We start from the raw sequence: 17,608 nt of genomic DNA on the forward strand, positions 1-17,608 counted from the left end.
TTTTTTTCTCGTTTATTTATAGAAGCTTTGAGTCTTAAAGACTACATTCACCTCGATAGTCATCTGCTTTGAAGTCTTCACTTCTCTTACGATAGACACCAACATTAATAGAAAGATTTTAATTCCCACTTTCTGTATGGGGCTCCCATTTCTTCATAACGTTTTAGCTACTATTTGTGTGTGCGTTAAATTACCTATTTGTCTTCACAATTGAACTGGATCACCATTTTTCCGCGTATTCTGTAACCGTAAACCGTTTTCGGTATGGCACCTCGCGCTGTTACACAAACTTTATTATTTCTCCCACAACTAACGACCGCATGGGCGTGGGGGGGGGGGGGGGGTTTGTGGCACGGGATGACGTGATGCCGCAGATATCTTGCTCGCGCACACGCTGATGAGGCTGGTGATGATAATGCAAATCGATTCGCTACCGCCCAGAATGCTCCATTAACCGACAGTCGGTCAACATGGGAGTTGTGATGAGATGATGTTGATGAGGCTGCGACCCAAGCGCTGCTTGCACTCGCATAGTTCCGCGTGTCGCCATTATGCAACGGCGCTGCTGCCGCAGTTTTTTTTTGTGCAATTAAGTCTCTTCTCCAGCTGTTTGTATGTGTTTTACCGCGCCTTGTGGGGTGACACGCTGTTGAGGCGAGCCGTCGCAGCCGGCAAACTCATTTTACGGTTGTTTGTTGCTTATCGACGAGTGTGCTACTTGGCGTTTTAAGTTTTGGAGCGTTGTAATGTCGCACGACCGGTGTGTCTTTCTGCCAACGGGCTTGCTCATGCAAACATCATTCATCCATCAATTCCTGTAGTGTGAGGGGCGAGTGCTTGGAGTCTGCAGGAAAAATGTGATTAACGCGCAAATGTTATCCATGGAACCAAGGGAAGAAACGTGAAGTAACAGTGGTGCACCGGTGCAAATAATTATATACTGTGGTAGCAGCAGCATAAGGTGGCACCCTCAGGAAGGGGCGGAGGTTTGTTGTACGCCGCCTTGCACATAATATATTGCGCAGCTCCGAAAAAGGGAACTTTACAATGGACGTTTGTGTAACCGTGTTTGCCACTGTTGTTGGTGTTGCCTAGGCGTTGTCATATTTTGTAGTTTTACATCGTTATCTGACAAATTACGCGCAATTTCCCGTTAACAATCGCTTTTGGGTGTATCGGGAACGATCGGTGCTGCGGAACGATAAAATGGCATGACGCGTCGTCATTCAGAGGGAGTTCCTGCGGTGATGAAGGCGTAACTGTGGCATGAAATATTTCTTTTTCAAAAATATCCTTCTGGTTTAGTGGATTGTACTGTAAATAAATGATGTAAAACAAACATAATTGAACAAGAATATCTTATAATGGATGCAAATATAGTGTCATCCAAGAATTATTCCAACACAAAAGCATTTGGTAAACTTCTTATCCTCGATTTTCACTCCAGTGGATTGTAAACAAAACATAAAATTCAAATTAATCTTAATAACGTCATCCTTTTCCGCTTACCAACTGTTAGCCCGGTGCTTCGAACTGCAATAATAAAATTCAAATATTTGATTGCTTTAGCCACCCAGGTCGATTTCATGCTTCATTAGACGCCGTAGCAAAAATTAGATGCCAGTTTAGCTTACTTGGGAACGCGTTCGAAATTTGTTTCCTTCCATTTCTAGTTCCACTGCAGATCGTGGAACGATCAGAGCAATAAAATATACCGCTTCAAGTGCAACCTTTTACCATCCATGTGCCTGTCGTCTGTTACCGATGTTGCCGGTTTTTTTTTCAATTTCATTCTCCTTTTCCGCATGATTGAGCTCGCTTGGTGACTGCTGGACCTGCTCGAACCACCACACCATGCACACAGGTGCATTCGGAACGTATGCTGCCGGTGCTGCTGCTGCTGTTGCATATGCCGGAATTCAAATAGCACTGCAGAACACTGCCGAAAGTCGTTCTTTGCTGTGCATTAATGGTTCCCGCGAGAGAATGACAGCCAAACACGGACCCCGTCGCTGCTGGTGATATGAAAATAAACCATGCTCACATGCGGTGTTATGCTATCGTAAAAAAGAGGCTACGAATTGTGTGTTTTTGTGTGTGTAGGAGAACAATGCACATTTTTCGATTGTGACTGTGCATGTGTGTTTCGGATGTAACCAGAAATAACATGTTTTTTTTTTGTACATATCTGTTTTTGCTTGTGAGCATATGATCCTGATGGCAATTTGTGTTTAACCTTTACTTGTTTTCGTTCTTACGGCTTTTATTGTACTTTTTTCTTACATTGACTTATGGTTATTTTATTTGCTTTTCTCTTTTTATTACAGGTAAGTCGCCAGTACACTTTGCATGTATCATAGAACCAGAGCTTCCTCCGTCCATTATCCGATCGCTAAGAAGACCAAGGTAAAGTGTTTTGTTTTTTTTTGTGTGTCTTTGCTTGCGAGATTTATCTGTCTCTGTTTCTATGTTTGTGGTTTGATTGGTCTTTTTATTGTTACTGGTTTTATCTGTTTCTGTATTCTTCTTTTGTGTTTGGATGTTTTTTTTTTGTAAGTTTTCCGACTTGTTTTGCTATTGTTTACCACGATTTGTTGTATCATTTAGTTTTACTTCTATTTAGTTTTTTTCTGTATTTTCTAGTTTTACTTAACGATTATTATTATTTTATAGTTTTTAGTTTTATGTTTTTATTTTATGTTCGTAATCTTCGCTTTATGTTAGTCATCATGCTTTGTTTTGATTTTCTTATTACTTACTTACTTACTTACTTACTTACTTACTTACTTACTTACTTACTTATCAGGCGCTACAACCGCTTTGCGGTCTTGGCGCCTTCGTCCGCCAATCGTTATCTGTATGATTCCACGCCATCCTCCAACCTCAATCTGGGACTACTATGTCTCCTCTGTCTGTGTGGACGGCCTAAAAGGACTTTCTGAGCTGGGTTCTGATCTTGGTTGACTTATAGAAGAGCGTTCCCGAAGTCTCCACCTCCGAGTCACGGATGGCCCTCTCTAGCGCCAAGTTGAATAGGAAAAAGGCGAGCCCATCTCCCTGACGCAGGTCTTTGGTGGTAGCAAAGGTCCCTGAGAGTTTTCCATCCACCTTCACCTGGCATGTGACGTTGGTCATGGTCATTTTAACGAGCCTGTTCCTAAAAGAGCTCATGGCCTCGTAGAGTTATACCCTGGCTATGCTATCATATGTGGGCTTGAAATCTATGACGAGATGGTACTTGTTCATCTGCTGTTCAGCCATCTTCTCCAAGATTTGTCGCATGGTGAAGATCTGGTCAATGGTAGATTTTCCTTTTCGGAATCCTATTTGATAGTTTTCAACTATCTGTACAACGAATGGGACAAGCTTATCCTGTAGGATTAGGGAGAATATTTTGCAGGCGGTATTCAACACCGTAATACCCCTGTAGTTGTTGCAGTCCAACATATATCTCTTGTTGTATATGGGATAGATGATGCCGAGATTTCAATCACAAGGCATCGATTCGCTATTCCATACCTCAGTAACAAGTTGATGAACCTTCTTTTCTAGTAAGACACCCCTCTTTTTGACCAGTTTTGGGCTACGATTCCGTCAGTTCCGGGTGTCTTATTGTTCTTTAATCGATGGATAGCTTTGCGCGTATCCTCGATGTCAGGTGTCAACGATACATCGGGACCATCTGCTAGTGGAGCCTCTAGCTGTTCATTGAACTGGTCGTTAAGTAGTTCATGAAAGTACTGAGTCCATCGCGAGAGGACCTCTGGTTGGTTACTGACCAGATCACCATCTTTGTTGCGATAGCAGGTCGCCTTAGGTATGAAGTTGTTTCGGCGGCCTGCTATTGCTTGGTAAAACTTTCGGGTGGGGCCGTACGCCTTTCTGATCTGTTCGAGTTCCCGCATTCCCTGCTCTTCCCAGGTGTGTCTTTTGGTGAACTCGTTTGATTTTGTTCTTCCTCTTTAAATATTGAATACAGACAGGAAACTGCTTTACTTAACTCTATCAAACTGAATAAATTACAAATTAGCACAAGGAACTCAACACATCGAAATATTAGCTGATAATGCTTCTTCGTAAGCTGTGTACAGCGATAACGCACCCAACCTTTATGTGCATCTGTTTCCGTTTAATGTTTTCAAGTGCAAACAAAAAGTGAACGAGCATTGAGTGCTCAATCCTTATCTGTTTGTTGATGCTTTTTTTTCTACCGGAAATTATTTTCAAACAAAATTTCCAATTTGTTAACGGAATGTATTGTACCTCCGTGATACACACACAGGGCACGGATGCAAAACTCTGTTTGGCGTTTGTCAAATTCCGAAATCGCACTAATTTGAAGTTCGTGACCTTTCGTTTGCGTTGCTTGATGCTTTCGTTCGGTATGAGCATTTACGAATTGCCGCCGAGAGTTTGGATGATGCTTTTTTTGGTCCCTAGATGCTGTAGAATTCTCTACTAACAAGCAAATGTTTAAAAATTGCCACCGCTACCGTATTAGAAAGCGTTCACTTTATTTCTTTGTTTAAACACCGGATTCTACTTCGGGGGAAAGTAAATGCGAAAAATGCTTTCCTACATTCCGGAGTGGTAAATGGGCGCGCATATGACAAATTTTCTGTGTGTTTTTGTTGGAGAGTGGTGGAATTCAGTGTACCGCGTAAGATTTGCCCGGCATTTCCGGTTCGGTACATTTCCTGAACACAGAAGTAGAAAACTACTTGTCGAGATGGATAATCGGAAGAACAAGAAAAGCGAAGCAGAAAGACGGCAAACTATAAACTTCCTTTTTCTGCTTCATCTCGAACCACAAACAGCTTCCTATGGAAACCGCACACGGTCGGTTGCATTCCGTAACCCTTTCGCGCGTAGTCTTTGGCAAAAAAGCAAAATGAAACAACAAAGCTATTTTTTGCACTGCAATGAGACATATCCCGCCATGGTCGGAGTTTGACAATTTTATGGGCGACGACTCGCTACTCTATTGGTGGAATTTTTCTTTTAAATCTCCCCTCTGGGGTGTTGGAGCCCGGCGCGAAAGTGTAAATCGACCGTCTGAGATTGTTATGCGCAAAAGAAAAAATATGCCGGCATTCAATCTGTAGGCACGATTAAAAGATGCGGGCCCTTTTTTTAGTAGTTCGGGTCGGTAAAGATCAACCGCGCGAACTTGTAGAGTTTGTGCGTTCTGTGAAGCAACAGGAATCGCCGGACCGGATGATGCATCTTCTCTTGGGTTTCACCTAACTTAAGGCTGTTTGGGGTGTGTTTATGTTTGTGTTAAAGAAAATAAAAATCCAGCATCAGTCCGACCCGGTTCGATCGACTGTGTTTATATCCCGGTGCTGGTGTTCTGATGCGCTTTGCGGTTTAATGCCGTGCTCTGGTTGCTCTCTCGCTTTTAGTTGCAAAGTGCGTTTCACTTTCGCAATCAAAATCCATCCACCGGATGTGTGTATGTGTTGATGTGTGGTATCCATGCTTTATAGACGGGAGGAGTTTATTGGTGTGTGGGCCTTCTTTGCCTTTCGGGGAGGAGAGAGCCGCCAAGTCATCGTTATTATTTTAATGATCGCAATCGAAAACGAAGCCTTTACCGATTCTGAATCAGTTGTTCTTTCCGGTGTTAAAAATCATGGCCTCTGGGGGAGGTGAATTGTTGTTTGTGCAGTATCCGGGTGGTGTTTAAACGGGATGAGAGAGTGTGCGCTTCTTGCTAAAGCCATAAATCAAATGAGTGGATTTCGCTTCAGTCATGCAGAACTAAACGAGAATAGCTCCATTTTGTTGTGGAAATAATAAATAACTATTAATGTGGTTTTTGCTCATTAAATTCTCGCTAGAAAATAAGTGTCGTTTTTACAGCCATTTTGTGTCAATGATTTTCTTTTGATAATGAAGAGTTCGCAATGTTTTGGACACTTCATTGGTGATGTTTGGTTTTTTACATGTTCTGTCGCTATGCATGACAACTTTTGCTTATCAAGGAATAAATTAACCGGGAAGATCAATCAAGAATTGGAATGATGCATCATTGCAGTCTTTATGTGATGTGTTTAATTATCAACGAAGTTGTTTTGAGAACTGTCATGTTGGATGAAATGTTTTGCCATGAATCACGAGGGATTTGTTTTAGCACCAATTCGGTTTTATAGATGCGTTGCTGCAGAGTTTCGGGAGGAATTAATAAATTGCTTCTTCCGGACTCTATCCAAGATGACAAATAGTTTCAGCAAAGACATTTGTATAATATTTTTAAAACAATCTAAACCATGACAGGAACATCATATATCAGTCCGGTCCAGTCCAGGGTTCTAACGATTCTGTACTTCAACTTAAAAAGAGTTCAGCTACTCAACTGAGATTAAACAAAGACTTCAGTTTCATTTGAAACTGTTCCACTGTAACATAGATTGAGTTTAGAATTTCCAGGTAATGCCAAAAACTCTTTAGTTATAACTTGAGAAGCTAAAATGCATGTCTGACATTGTTTTGAAATATTTTCGCTCATGGATTATCTTATTCTTTCACAGATTTTTCATTCAGAGTTCTGTGTCTCAAGTTGTCCAAGTACCGAGCTACACTTAGCTAAGACAGAACTTTGAGCTGTTAAATTGCTTTTGATGCTTTTTCATCATCTCTAAAGAGTCGTTGTCTTCGCAGGACGACAGCAATACTTAAGTTTCTTGTCGTCGTCCTCGAGAAACGATGCTTCTCCGACGACCGGTGACGAAAAACGTCACGTAATAACGTTTGCATCCTGTGTGTCTAAAACGACTTCTTCCAACGACCGGATCTGGCGTTTAATTTCGCCTCACTTTTGAACAACCGTTCCAGAAATGCAGCACCGAGCCGTCTTTTCCGTACTGTCCCTTTTTATTCCGGGTTGCTTTTCATCCAACTTTCGACACGTTTTCCTACCGACCGGCCGACGTACACACCTAACTGACGCTGGCTGGACGAGGATGATGAACTTAACCATCCGGTCTCTTTCGCTCGGTAGATGCGTGCGTGTAGCAAAGGAGTAGAACTTTGCCCTCCGGGAATTGGCTGGTTGGATAGCAGAGCAGACACCCAACCGGACCTCGAGTTAAACTGCATTCGCAGTTTAATGGCCGTTGCCGGCTAATTACGGGAATGCGAAAATTCTCACGTTCCGGTGCTGTTGATGTGTGTATGTGTGTCGGATGCAGGATCTGGAGCTTTGTTTTTTTTGTTGCTTTCTTTAAACTTCTTCTGTTGGGTGAGATGCTCCAATGCAGCACGATCGTTGCAGCGAGACAGCAGAAATATCATTAGTAGATGTTGCTGACATCCTGCAAGAACAGCAAGAGAGGTATCGAGGAGACACCGTTGCTGGTAAACGGTGGCAAACTTTAGGACTTTTAGTTATCTTCCTTTCCCTGTTCTCGTTTCCCGGTTGCGGTTTAAAATTTTACGAGGCTGAGGCGAGTTATTTTTTACGCTTTTTTTTGCAATGGTCTCGCTCTGTGTTCAAAGTATATTATCTTATGAATGGTTGAGCAGACTGTGAATGAAGGGAATAAAAGTTCGGTTGAATTTTGGCGCTTCTCCAAAAATTATAGTTCTGGGGGAAGAACCGTTTGCTGCTACCGGTGAGGTAAAGCGATGTCTGCTGCAGAAAACAGAATGTGTTCTGGTTCATGCTACAATCCGTTATTATGAAGCTGAACAGCAAAAGTTGTAGGAGACACCTCTTCGAAAGTTTCTACTAATCCTTTCGAAATTGAAAAAAGGAATAAGATTGGTTTAAAGCTTTGCCAAAAGTTTCCAATTAAAATTTTTCGTCGGCGCTGATCGTCGGATGGATGACTCATAACCTTGGCATGTGTTTCAGCAGAAAGGATCTATCACTCTGAGGGAGATTTTTAGCGAGGTCTGAACAGATGAACAGATAAGCATAACAAAATATTGAGGAATGGTAAGCCGATTAAATTGAATAAAGAACCGGAAACAGTTTCAGAGTTTTTTCAATCATAAGCTTTTTTCTTTCTCACATGTTAAATGTTTCTTCGATTGAGATTCGAACTTTCGACGGTTTTTGTTATAAACCAACCATTTAAAGAGTGTTCTATTTAACTGTCCTCTGATGTTGATGCTATTATGCTATGAAGCTGAATTCCTGTGACGTATTCTATGCTCTCGGCAGCTCACAAGTTCACTCTTGAGCTTTGACACATATCACGCAGCAAATAAAACTTGCATCTTATTTTTTATGCGTTCCTATTACGTCTTAATAATCAATTCCGATGCACTGATAACTTTGCAAACACAAACATTAATCAGCTTCACCGCCAGTCACTCTTTATTTTGCCCTTGACAGTAAGATAAGATTAATCGGCTGTAATGTTGAACGAATGCAGTCCGTTTTGTTAACACAAAGATGGTTTCATTCATTATCTGTGAGTTATGCTGCACTGTTAAGCGAAACAGAGACGCGAGGAACGAAACCCTGAAATGGCTAATTGTTTTAAATTTATTTAACCCCTTCTGAAAAGGAGGTAAGTTGCTGATGTGGTGTGGACCCTAGTCGGATGATGATACTTTTGATGATTTGTTTGATTTAGATGCAGCACCGTCAGACGGCGGGTGCATTTCTCGCCACATACAGTAGCTGATGTAGTTGTGGGGCGATGTTTTTTTCCGTAGGTCCACAACAACGCACGTACGGGCTCTTCTTATCTTTTGAGCTCATTAGAGATGGGGTTAACCATCATGTTTCATGTTTTATGAGTTATGTGTGTGAAGGAAAGGGAAATTATTCAACTGTCGTCGTCGAGTGATTTGTGCCTGTGCTGATATTCTCTAGGTCCGACGACTCCACGGCGATACAAAATTTCTCATACAACGGGATAGTTGATGGGAAAAACTCCCTACGAAGAACACGGGTGCCGTGGCGGTGAATGGAATCAAAACCCCCAACAACCGTATTAAATACGTATTTTATCAGAAGAAAAGTAAAACAATCCCTCATCCCGATTGTTGGGTGGCTAAAGCCCGTCATCATCAAAAGCCTGCCCTATCGCAAAGCAATCGCAGCGCAGACCACAGTCTCGATTGGCGCGACACGAAATTGCCACTCGCTCTGCTGGCTCTGGTGGAATTAATTGAAACCGGAAATGCTTAATTTAAAGCTGACTGCGTTCGTTCAACATTTTGCGATCTCTTTTCTTTCATTCAGCTCGTGTCACTCAATAGTGGCGTTTTCGGGCGACTCCTCGTCGTGTTTCAATTTCTGATGATGACGAATTTTCAACCAATGCGACCCCCCGCCAAACGCTTCACTCTTTCTCTCGCCCTTTTTCTCGTGCCACTGAGCAGTTCGAAAGGAAATTTTAATAAAGCGAAAACTGCAACAGATTTCATTGATGGTCATCATGTGCCCTCGCTGGGGTCGAAGATGCGTGGCAGAGCTTGAGTTGAGAAAGAGAAAGAAGAAGAAGAAGTGACTGGCACCTTTGGAGGGTGGTTGCATCGCATAAAACTGTTGTGATTGATTTATGAGCCCACAGTTTGTGATTTTTAATTGCTCCAGCTTGCCACCCTTGATGCTCGGAAGCCCTCGGCCATCTAATGCATGCAGTTTCAGAGCTCAAGATGGAGATGTGGTAGCTTAACAGATTGAAAAATGGTCACGGGCGGGGCAGGGCTCTCCGCGCGCGCGCCCGCCTCTCTTGATGGGCGAGTGTGTAGCGTAGGTTTCGTTTTCGCATTTCGAAGTATAATTTTAATTGTTTCCAACTTTATAACCTAATGATGTTCGCAAACGCCAAGGGTGGTTGGGTTGATGGTGAAGAAATACTTCGGAAAACGAAAAGCACTTTTCCGCTTCGCTGGGCAGCCGGATTACAAATCATAGTTTTTGATGATGATTGTTGGGAAATGGCGGCACAAATTTGAATTTAACTGCTGCGTGCGTAGATTTATTATAGCACATTTATTCAAAAAGTCGAATAATGTTTAATATTTAGTCCATCGTACTTGGAAGGGCATAAATAACATTCATAAAAGGATATGTTTAATGCTTCAAATATGCTGTCAGGATCTACTGCATCTTTAATGCATTAATGTCTGTACACATAAAATAAACAGCACGGGGAGCAATGAACTCGTCGCACTCTCCATGTCAAACCGACGGCCAACAAATACGTCTGATATTGCTGCAAAACTGCTCGTCGAAAAATGGGGCCACCCGGAATAGAATTGGACACAGACGAGAACCACATAATTTTCGTTGACAGAACAAAATGAAACCGGGTAAAAAGGCCGAACAATGTCAGAACGTGTGTTTCTGCACAAAAACGTTGACAGGCGCGAGTGCTGCTGGATCGTAGCCAAAAAGGTGTGACTGCTGCTGTCGTGTGTGGATGATTTGGGGGAGGTTCGAAATGAGCAGCAGAATTAAATAGACAGGCATGTGTACAAAATTTATGGCACCTGGGTAAACTATTCGCTGATTTGAAGCGCTGTGCTGCTGGTTCAGTTCATTTCATTAGCCGCAAATAATTCGACGGTTTCGGAACTGCCGACTAGCGGCTCCAACGGGTCCGGAAGGCTCCAAATGGCTCCAAATAGCACCAAATAGCTCCAAATAGCTCCAATGTCTCCGGCTGCCGACCAACGGCTTCGGTCGGCTCGGACGATTCCGGACGGTTCCGAAATCGGAGTTTTGCACCTACCTTCCGGAGTCGCTTCCGGTGGGGTCATTCGGAAGCGATTCCGTTTTTTTTTTGTCAAATTTACCCATCACCTAGTGCCTTCTATGTTCTTGTTTATAGCTCTATGCATTGTTTACCGTACCCATGCTGCACGCTTAACATTAAACATGCTAGTCTTGTTGATTGTGAAGTCGTTTAAAAAATATTATTTCAATCGTTTCATTTGACCTGCTCCGCGCGAATTTGTTGTGTTCATCTTTTTGGACACGACTATACGCGCTATACCTTTGGTTTTTTTCTGCAATAGAATATGAAACTATAGCAGCAAACACACACACATACAACGTTATGACAACAGCACTAACAAACCGCTACAATAGCCCCCTGTTGATGACGGGATGAAATGACGCGTGTGCGCTGACTCGTGACCACGAAAAGTGAATCGAAGCGTGTTGCAAAGGCACATAATGCGTGATTTACGTTGCGCGGTTGGTTGTATTAATTACGCTGGTTGGGGTTTGCTAGCATTTTTCTTCTTCTCATTTATCTCTCTTCTTTTAATTGTTCCATGTCAATCATCCATTGTGCAGGATGTTCGGTACAACATATCCATAATGCGGCGAAGCTAATTTTCATATGTTTGTTGTTTTGATTTGTAGCGTTCATGTTTTTAAATTCGTTTTTATTTTATTGCATGTGTTAAAAATTATTTTATGGTTGTATTTTTTTTGTATTAATTGTTGACATTTTTATTATTTGTTTTCGATTTTTGTTGTTGTGTTATTTGTACGGTGGTCAGAACATTAATCATAATATCGGACAAGCTATGTGAGGTTTATATTGGTAGTCACGTGCAAAAAATGTAGAAAAGGAAATGTAACTTTGGCATTTTAGAAAGTGGTTTTAATTAGCACAGCTGAAACAACAGCAACGACACTGCATAGAACGAAAAGAAAATTAGATCGATTGACAAAATCAACACACATCTGTTTAGTTAACAAACAACGTTAATCCTATCCGCTAGACGGTGTTATTTAAACAAGACAAGAGCTCAATCTTTTGCTGAGGTGCAAAAAACGAGTTACACGTGCAAGTTTCCTTTCCATCTACATTTCTCTTCGATTCGTACGGCTTCAGATAAATCGATTCGATTGTAGTTTTGTAGGTAAGATAAAAGGGTGGAGGATGTTGGGGGGAAGTGCTTTATTCGTCGAAACGAGAGGAATGTACACCACCCACTTCAATGGTGGGTGAGCTGAATTCATTAATAGAAATTGAGAGCGAAATGAAAGTGGTACTGGTCTGTAACGACTGGTGTGTGTGCATTTGACGGTTCGTTTGTTTCTCTCTACTTTAGTTGTCTTTTTGGCAATAAAAGTAAACTACTTTTCCTTTTGTTTCTTTTGTTTCTGTTTCTTTTAGCTTCATCAATGAAATTTTACGTTGATAAGTGTGTATTTCTCAGAGGTTGAATTTTTAAACGAAATTGTACTTTTCTTGTATTTAAAATTTTAAACACTCTCTTTCGCTTCAATATTGAATGATTCTGTAGTCATGATGCATCACAGATTGGGCTACTTTATTCGTGTTCTTCCTGTACAAAAAAGGACATTTTATAATTATATTGTTTACCTTGTTCCGCAGACAGTTTTCTCGTAACACTAAGATGGTATTGTATGCAGGATTAAATTGTCTCCAAGAGAAGTACACGGTGACATTCAAAAGCAGCCGGTACGCGACAGTCGATCAAGATAGCAATTAGAGACGATCGCGCCGGGGTTGACTCGGTGGTCCATCGTCGCCCACACGGTGGACTATATTTTCTTCCTTCCAAAGCGGCTTAAGCTCAAATGATGTTGAAGACGAATGCAAGTTTATTTTTACAACGCTACTCGCATCTTATTTTTTTTTGGGGGGGACGTATAAATCTCCCCATGTCACCATGATTCATCCGCATTCGCGCGTTCACGTTTGCGTTAAATTTATTCCGATTGTGTCGTTTTGTGGTGATGAATTAAAGCACCGAAACATAGCATCAGCGTTAGCAACAATGGGCTTCCACCCAAAAGGGTGTACGGATAGTGATCGGGCGATGAGGATGATGTGTTTCTTGGCAGAATAATAAACCTTTCCGTTCTTGTTGTGCGAAGCAAACCAACGAAGTGTTATTTTAACGCCCATAAAAACGGAAGAGAAATCAAATTCAAACACGATTGAAAAGCGTAAGCACAAATGTGACGAAAGTGAACATCTGGTTATTAGGGAAAATCCATATGCGTAGTTTACAGAAGAGGTCCCACGTTGAGGTCCAGGGGTTGAAAATGTAAATAACCTGAAAACCCCAAACCCAATCGAGAGTTTGGGAAAGCATATGTGTTTAAAAAGAGGTTCTTTTCGTTCGGTATTTCGGCTATCAGCTACTGAAGCGTTTCGTGCGGCACATAAAACACTGCAAGCGCCTCCTCTGCACACACACACGCACTAGAGGAGAAGCGTTAATTTGCATAAAAATTCCAAAAACAAGCCTCAAATAAATGTTTTATTAGGACGAGTCGCTTTAACGCCCGAAAGCTGATAGTTTCGTCCGTGTACAGGGGATAGGAAAGGTGTGTTTTTTATTTGCCTTTTTAAATTCAACTGCTACTTCAACCCAACGATATTGATTTACCCGAAAGTCTCGGTGGGTTTTACAAGTTTAGTTACACCAACCACGGGTGGAATCTACCGCCGCATGTGGTACTGAATTAATTTGGCTCATCGCATAAGCTTAACGGGAAGCTTTCATTTTAATCATTCGTCTACGAAAACTAATCCTTCAAAATTCTTACCCTAGCGCACACGAACTTAAATTTGTACTCCGTTAATTGCGTCGTGCGTGAGTGCGCGTGTGAATGCGTTTGGTTCACATTCGGCGGGATGAGGGAGCGTAACGAATTAGATATGTATCTCTTCACATCTATCCATTAGACATATTTTGGGTCTTTCATCAGCAAACACCGTTGGTCACTTCGCTTTCATTTCATGCAATTGTATGAAGCTCATCATCGAGAAACAATGGAAACACAGCGGAAATGGTATAAAAGTGCTTGGAGGAAAAAAATTATGCTGGTCAGTTAAGCAAAGATGCAATTTATCTTGAAATTTTTTTTTGAACAACGCACGTCGTGGAAAACGACGGGAAAAATATTAAAATCATTTGCGTATCGTGTTTTTTCTGTGGTCAAGTTTCGCAAGGTATCCTCTCTAATGACTGTGTTGCTGTTAAAAAAATCATGCTGGTTTGAATGTTGCATTAAAAAATGGGTGTAAAATGAAAAGTTAGTTCCAAGTGCCATTCAGTCGCGCAGCGAAATAAAATGTGGTACAGATGTAAAGGAAATTAACAAAGCTCGCTGACATAAAAATAAATGTTCGAAGATGTTTTGTTGGTTCATCGTCAGCTACTTAGGCGTCTTCCCACCGAGATATGAACCATTCGTGCGGGTGGCTGATGAGCGATTTCATAATCGCTGTCGTCGCTCCAGACTAGTTCTTCATTTGCACTAATTTACGCGCCAAGATTAACGATCGTGTGCGTTGCTGGTCCTCTTGAGTTAAGTGGAGAATGATTAGCCTAATCTTTTCATGATAGCCAGCGACAAGTCAGTGGGCAGAGCGGAAATGCAATGCAGTTTTAATTGCATGATAGAAGAGGGAGAAAGACGCATATTCCAAGGGAGTTTTACTGGTAGCATCGTTTAGTAAACTTGTCGCCGGCCATCATCGGTCAACGGGTAGAGATTTCATCGCCCGCTGGTAAATATACTGTAATAAAGGGAATAGCGCAGAGCTAGCAGCAGCCAAGTGTGTGGGGAAACGTTACAATGAAATAAAGTTTCACAACATTAATCCGTTCGCCCTAACTGATAATCTTGAAAGAAGGTCGTAGATGATCTACACGGTGCATCGTTCGTGTTATCACTAATTATGTAAAGTTGGTAATGGTAGAGTCAGCCACTTGTTATTTGTGGGGGACTGCCTTAGCGAGTCTATAAGGCGATGGAGCAATTAATCGCTAGCAAGGCGGTAGGAGTATTACTGTTGTATAATAGTAGTAATTTGAATCATTTAATTAAAAGGATTTGCTTGAAAAATTAAGATCATAGCTAGAACTTATAATTTGATTAGTAATCTATTGGAATTTACATCAGTATCAGGAGGTTTTACACGGTAGCTGGCAGGCGCAGCGGTTAGTGCATTTAGTGACATGTTATGAGTTCAGAAAGTTTTCGTTGGAATTTTTCGAATAGTAAAGTGTGTAGCTTTTGTTAGGACATCCTAAATCACCGTGTAACATTATGTTCCACATACAATCTTTTCAGTTATCAGTTGTATATTATGGACCGGAATACGAGGCGCTATTGTGTAAAAGTTAATTTAAAGTTAAAGGATTAAAATAAATAATTCCACCATGATTCTGCTTCCATGAACACATCGTCTCCAATTTGAACGTGTGAAATTAACATAAATCGTGATTAAAATTAAAAGAATTCGAATATCAACAACAATAGAGCGCCTCAGGTTTCTCTTGAAATCTTCTAATGTACCGTGTTTCGCGTTTTTAAAGTGGATTTTCTTTCATTTCATGGCAAACATAATTTGCCTTATCTTAGCGTGCTCTTCCAAAATAATAATCGCTTGCACGTAGCAGTAAATCTTCGTTCACCTGTTCCCAAATTTATCGAAGATTGATTTGGGCAGCAATAAAGTGTTACGATTCAGTATTCCTGGTGCGCTACTATTCAAACATTTTGCTGAACACACGCTCCAAGATTTACATAGCGCGTGGGGAGGCCTTTTTTCAAAGAAATTTTATTAATATTTGTTGACACAATCATGCGTGTAAAATGCTAATTAGTCCATAGGAAATGACTTCACGCCGCGAAACATCATGCATGTGTGTGTGTGTGTGTGTGCTACGTGGGCCTGATTGGTGTCGCAGCCACCATAAAAATGTCATCCCATAAAACGTGACCAGTTCGCCCTTAGAGCGTCGATTGCCGCGCTCCCTCCAGGCAACTCCGTGTTGTATTTCGCCTCCGGAGCACTCTAATGCCCAGATCGTATCGAACGGAAAGGGAATAATACGCGCAATGTGGGTGAGCGTATTTAGTGAACATATAGTGTCGTGAATCATCCAGAGAGTTCGTACGGAATAGCGAGACACGATGATCGCGTCAAGTGGTAGCGTTTTGGAAAACCAAATGAAGCGTCATAAATATTACATTTAAATTTCTGCGTTACCTTGTGCAGCCGCGTGTTGTATGGGGTGAATCACGATAATCTAAGAGGATCAATTGAGAACTGACATCATTTTGAAAGTGATTCGGGTTGAGTGACGTTTTTAAAGAAGAGGTTTAGATTCTTGAAGCATAGCATACTCGGGTTTGATGTTAAAGGTCACCCCGGCTCAAGATCACTTGTAAATTGTTAACTCTGCATAAGTGTACATGCACACAAGAGAGAAGTTGATCGCTTCATTTGCAATTCGTCTCGGTAATTTTGGTTTCCTCGCGTGTAGTGCCTCATAACGAACTGGTTGAATAGTTTTACGACCGAGGGAAATTGAAACGGACAAAAAAAAACATGTCGTAAATTCCATTATCAGCTGTATTTAGAATGATATGTGAAGTTTTTACGTCTTGTATTTATATAACATTGACGTAATGCACTATTCGTCTAGGGCGAGCTGTGAGAATATGTTTATACATTTATGCAATATTAATTGAAGCAATAATAGCGTTCGTTATCAAAATTGTGCGCTTTATTTGTCATTCTTAACTCTAGACATAATCAATTCTATAACTGGAGCAACAAAACTAAATAAATTCATTCCCTCCAGGTATGAAATGTAGTAACTCCTTATATTTTAAACATAAATAAACAAGCCTATAGCTGTTTCCATCACTCTAACGCCCTGTGCCAATTTCATGGATTATTTGTTTTACGCCCTCAAGCTATCTGGTTTCGCATTTCGGTGCAGTAATCTTCCACTTAGTATGTCAATGTCAGAACAGCGCGCGGCACAGACACAACTGTGGCCAAAGGAATCGAGCTCGATCGCCATGGAAATAAAAACCTAACGGTTTGATTGCATCATGTGGAGTAACGAAGCAAAAAAAAAGCCTCGAGAAAAGAAGAACTTTCAATCGCGAAGGGTTTGGCCTCGAGCCGTCCGTCAATGAGGAGTCAATGACTTGGTGGAAGCAGAAAGGAAACTTACTATCCTGAGAAAACCGAAATTCGGGCTGCACGAAACCACCATCATGATGCTGATCAACCGTTGTGGAGGATCATCTCATCCTTTCACGAGAGCCGTTTTAGGTGTTATTGGATAATTATCATTATTTCGAAATGTTTCATCTTTTTCCGGTGTTGGATGTGTTTATGGTTGATTTTGTGGGATTCTTTTTTTTCCTGCTGCGTACTCCTTTCGCTTTCAGCGCCGAGAAAGCTAAAAAATTAAAGGGACGGCTCAAATGCTTCCACGCTATTGGATTTTACATATAGTTTTCTGTTTTCGTGTTTTAATTTGAAACGTGGGGTTTCCCATGAATGATGTTTCGTTTGCGTTGGTTTGTATTTCTTCTGATTATGGTTAACTTTTTACAATAACTTTTATTTTCCTTTCTTTGTTTAGTGTATTTGTATAGTATTTGTTGTGTTTGTAAATTTTTTATTTATTTATAGTTAATTATGACGGTCCAGTGCCGTATTGTTTTATTAAATTTTAATTTGGCTTAAATTTTGCTATGTTTATCATATTGTTTTTACTTTGGTTTTATATGAATTCATCCTTGCTTAGATTTATAAATATTTTATTAGGCTGTGACTCTTCTAATTATGTCGTTTTAAACTTCATCACTGTTTTGTTTGTTTTTCTTTATTTT

At 41.0% G+C, this 17,608-nt stretch overlaps 2 protein-coding genes across 3 annotated transcripts in view; both read left to right on the top strand.

Annotated features, from left to right (window-relative positions):
* LOC126560511 (proton-coupled amino acid transporter-like protein CG1139) overlaps positions 1–17,608 on the top strand; it is a 73,324-nt gene that overhangs the window by 34,686 nt on the left and 21,030 nt on the right. The window lies entirely within an intron of this gene.
* Positions 1–17,608, top strand: part of LOC126563769 (signal-induced proliferation-associated 1-like protein 1) — a 79,240-nt gene that overhangs the window by 17,694 nt on the left and 43,938 nt on the right. The window contains exon 2 of one of the 2 annotated variants that reach the window (XM_050220494.1): positions 2,328–2,406. The exons of the other annotated variant lie outside the window; for it this stretch is intronic. Within the exon in view, the coding sequence (XP_050076451.1) occupies positions 2,350–2,406 (57 nt within the window). The 5' untranslated portion in view covers positions 2,328–2,349. The remainder of the gene's footprint in view (positions 1–2,327; positions 2,407–17,608) is intronic. 2 annotated transcript variants of the gene reach the window in all.

The sequence above is a fragment of the Anopheles maculipalpis genome, chromosome 3RL, assembly GCF_943734695.1.
Source record: "Anopheles maculipalpis chromosome 3RL, idAnoMacuDA_375_x, whole genome shotgun sequence".
Classification (NCBI taxonomy): Eukaryota; Metazoa; Arthropoda; class Insecta; order Diptera; family Culicidae; genus Anopheles; species Anopheles maculipalpis.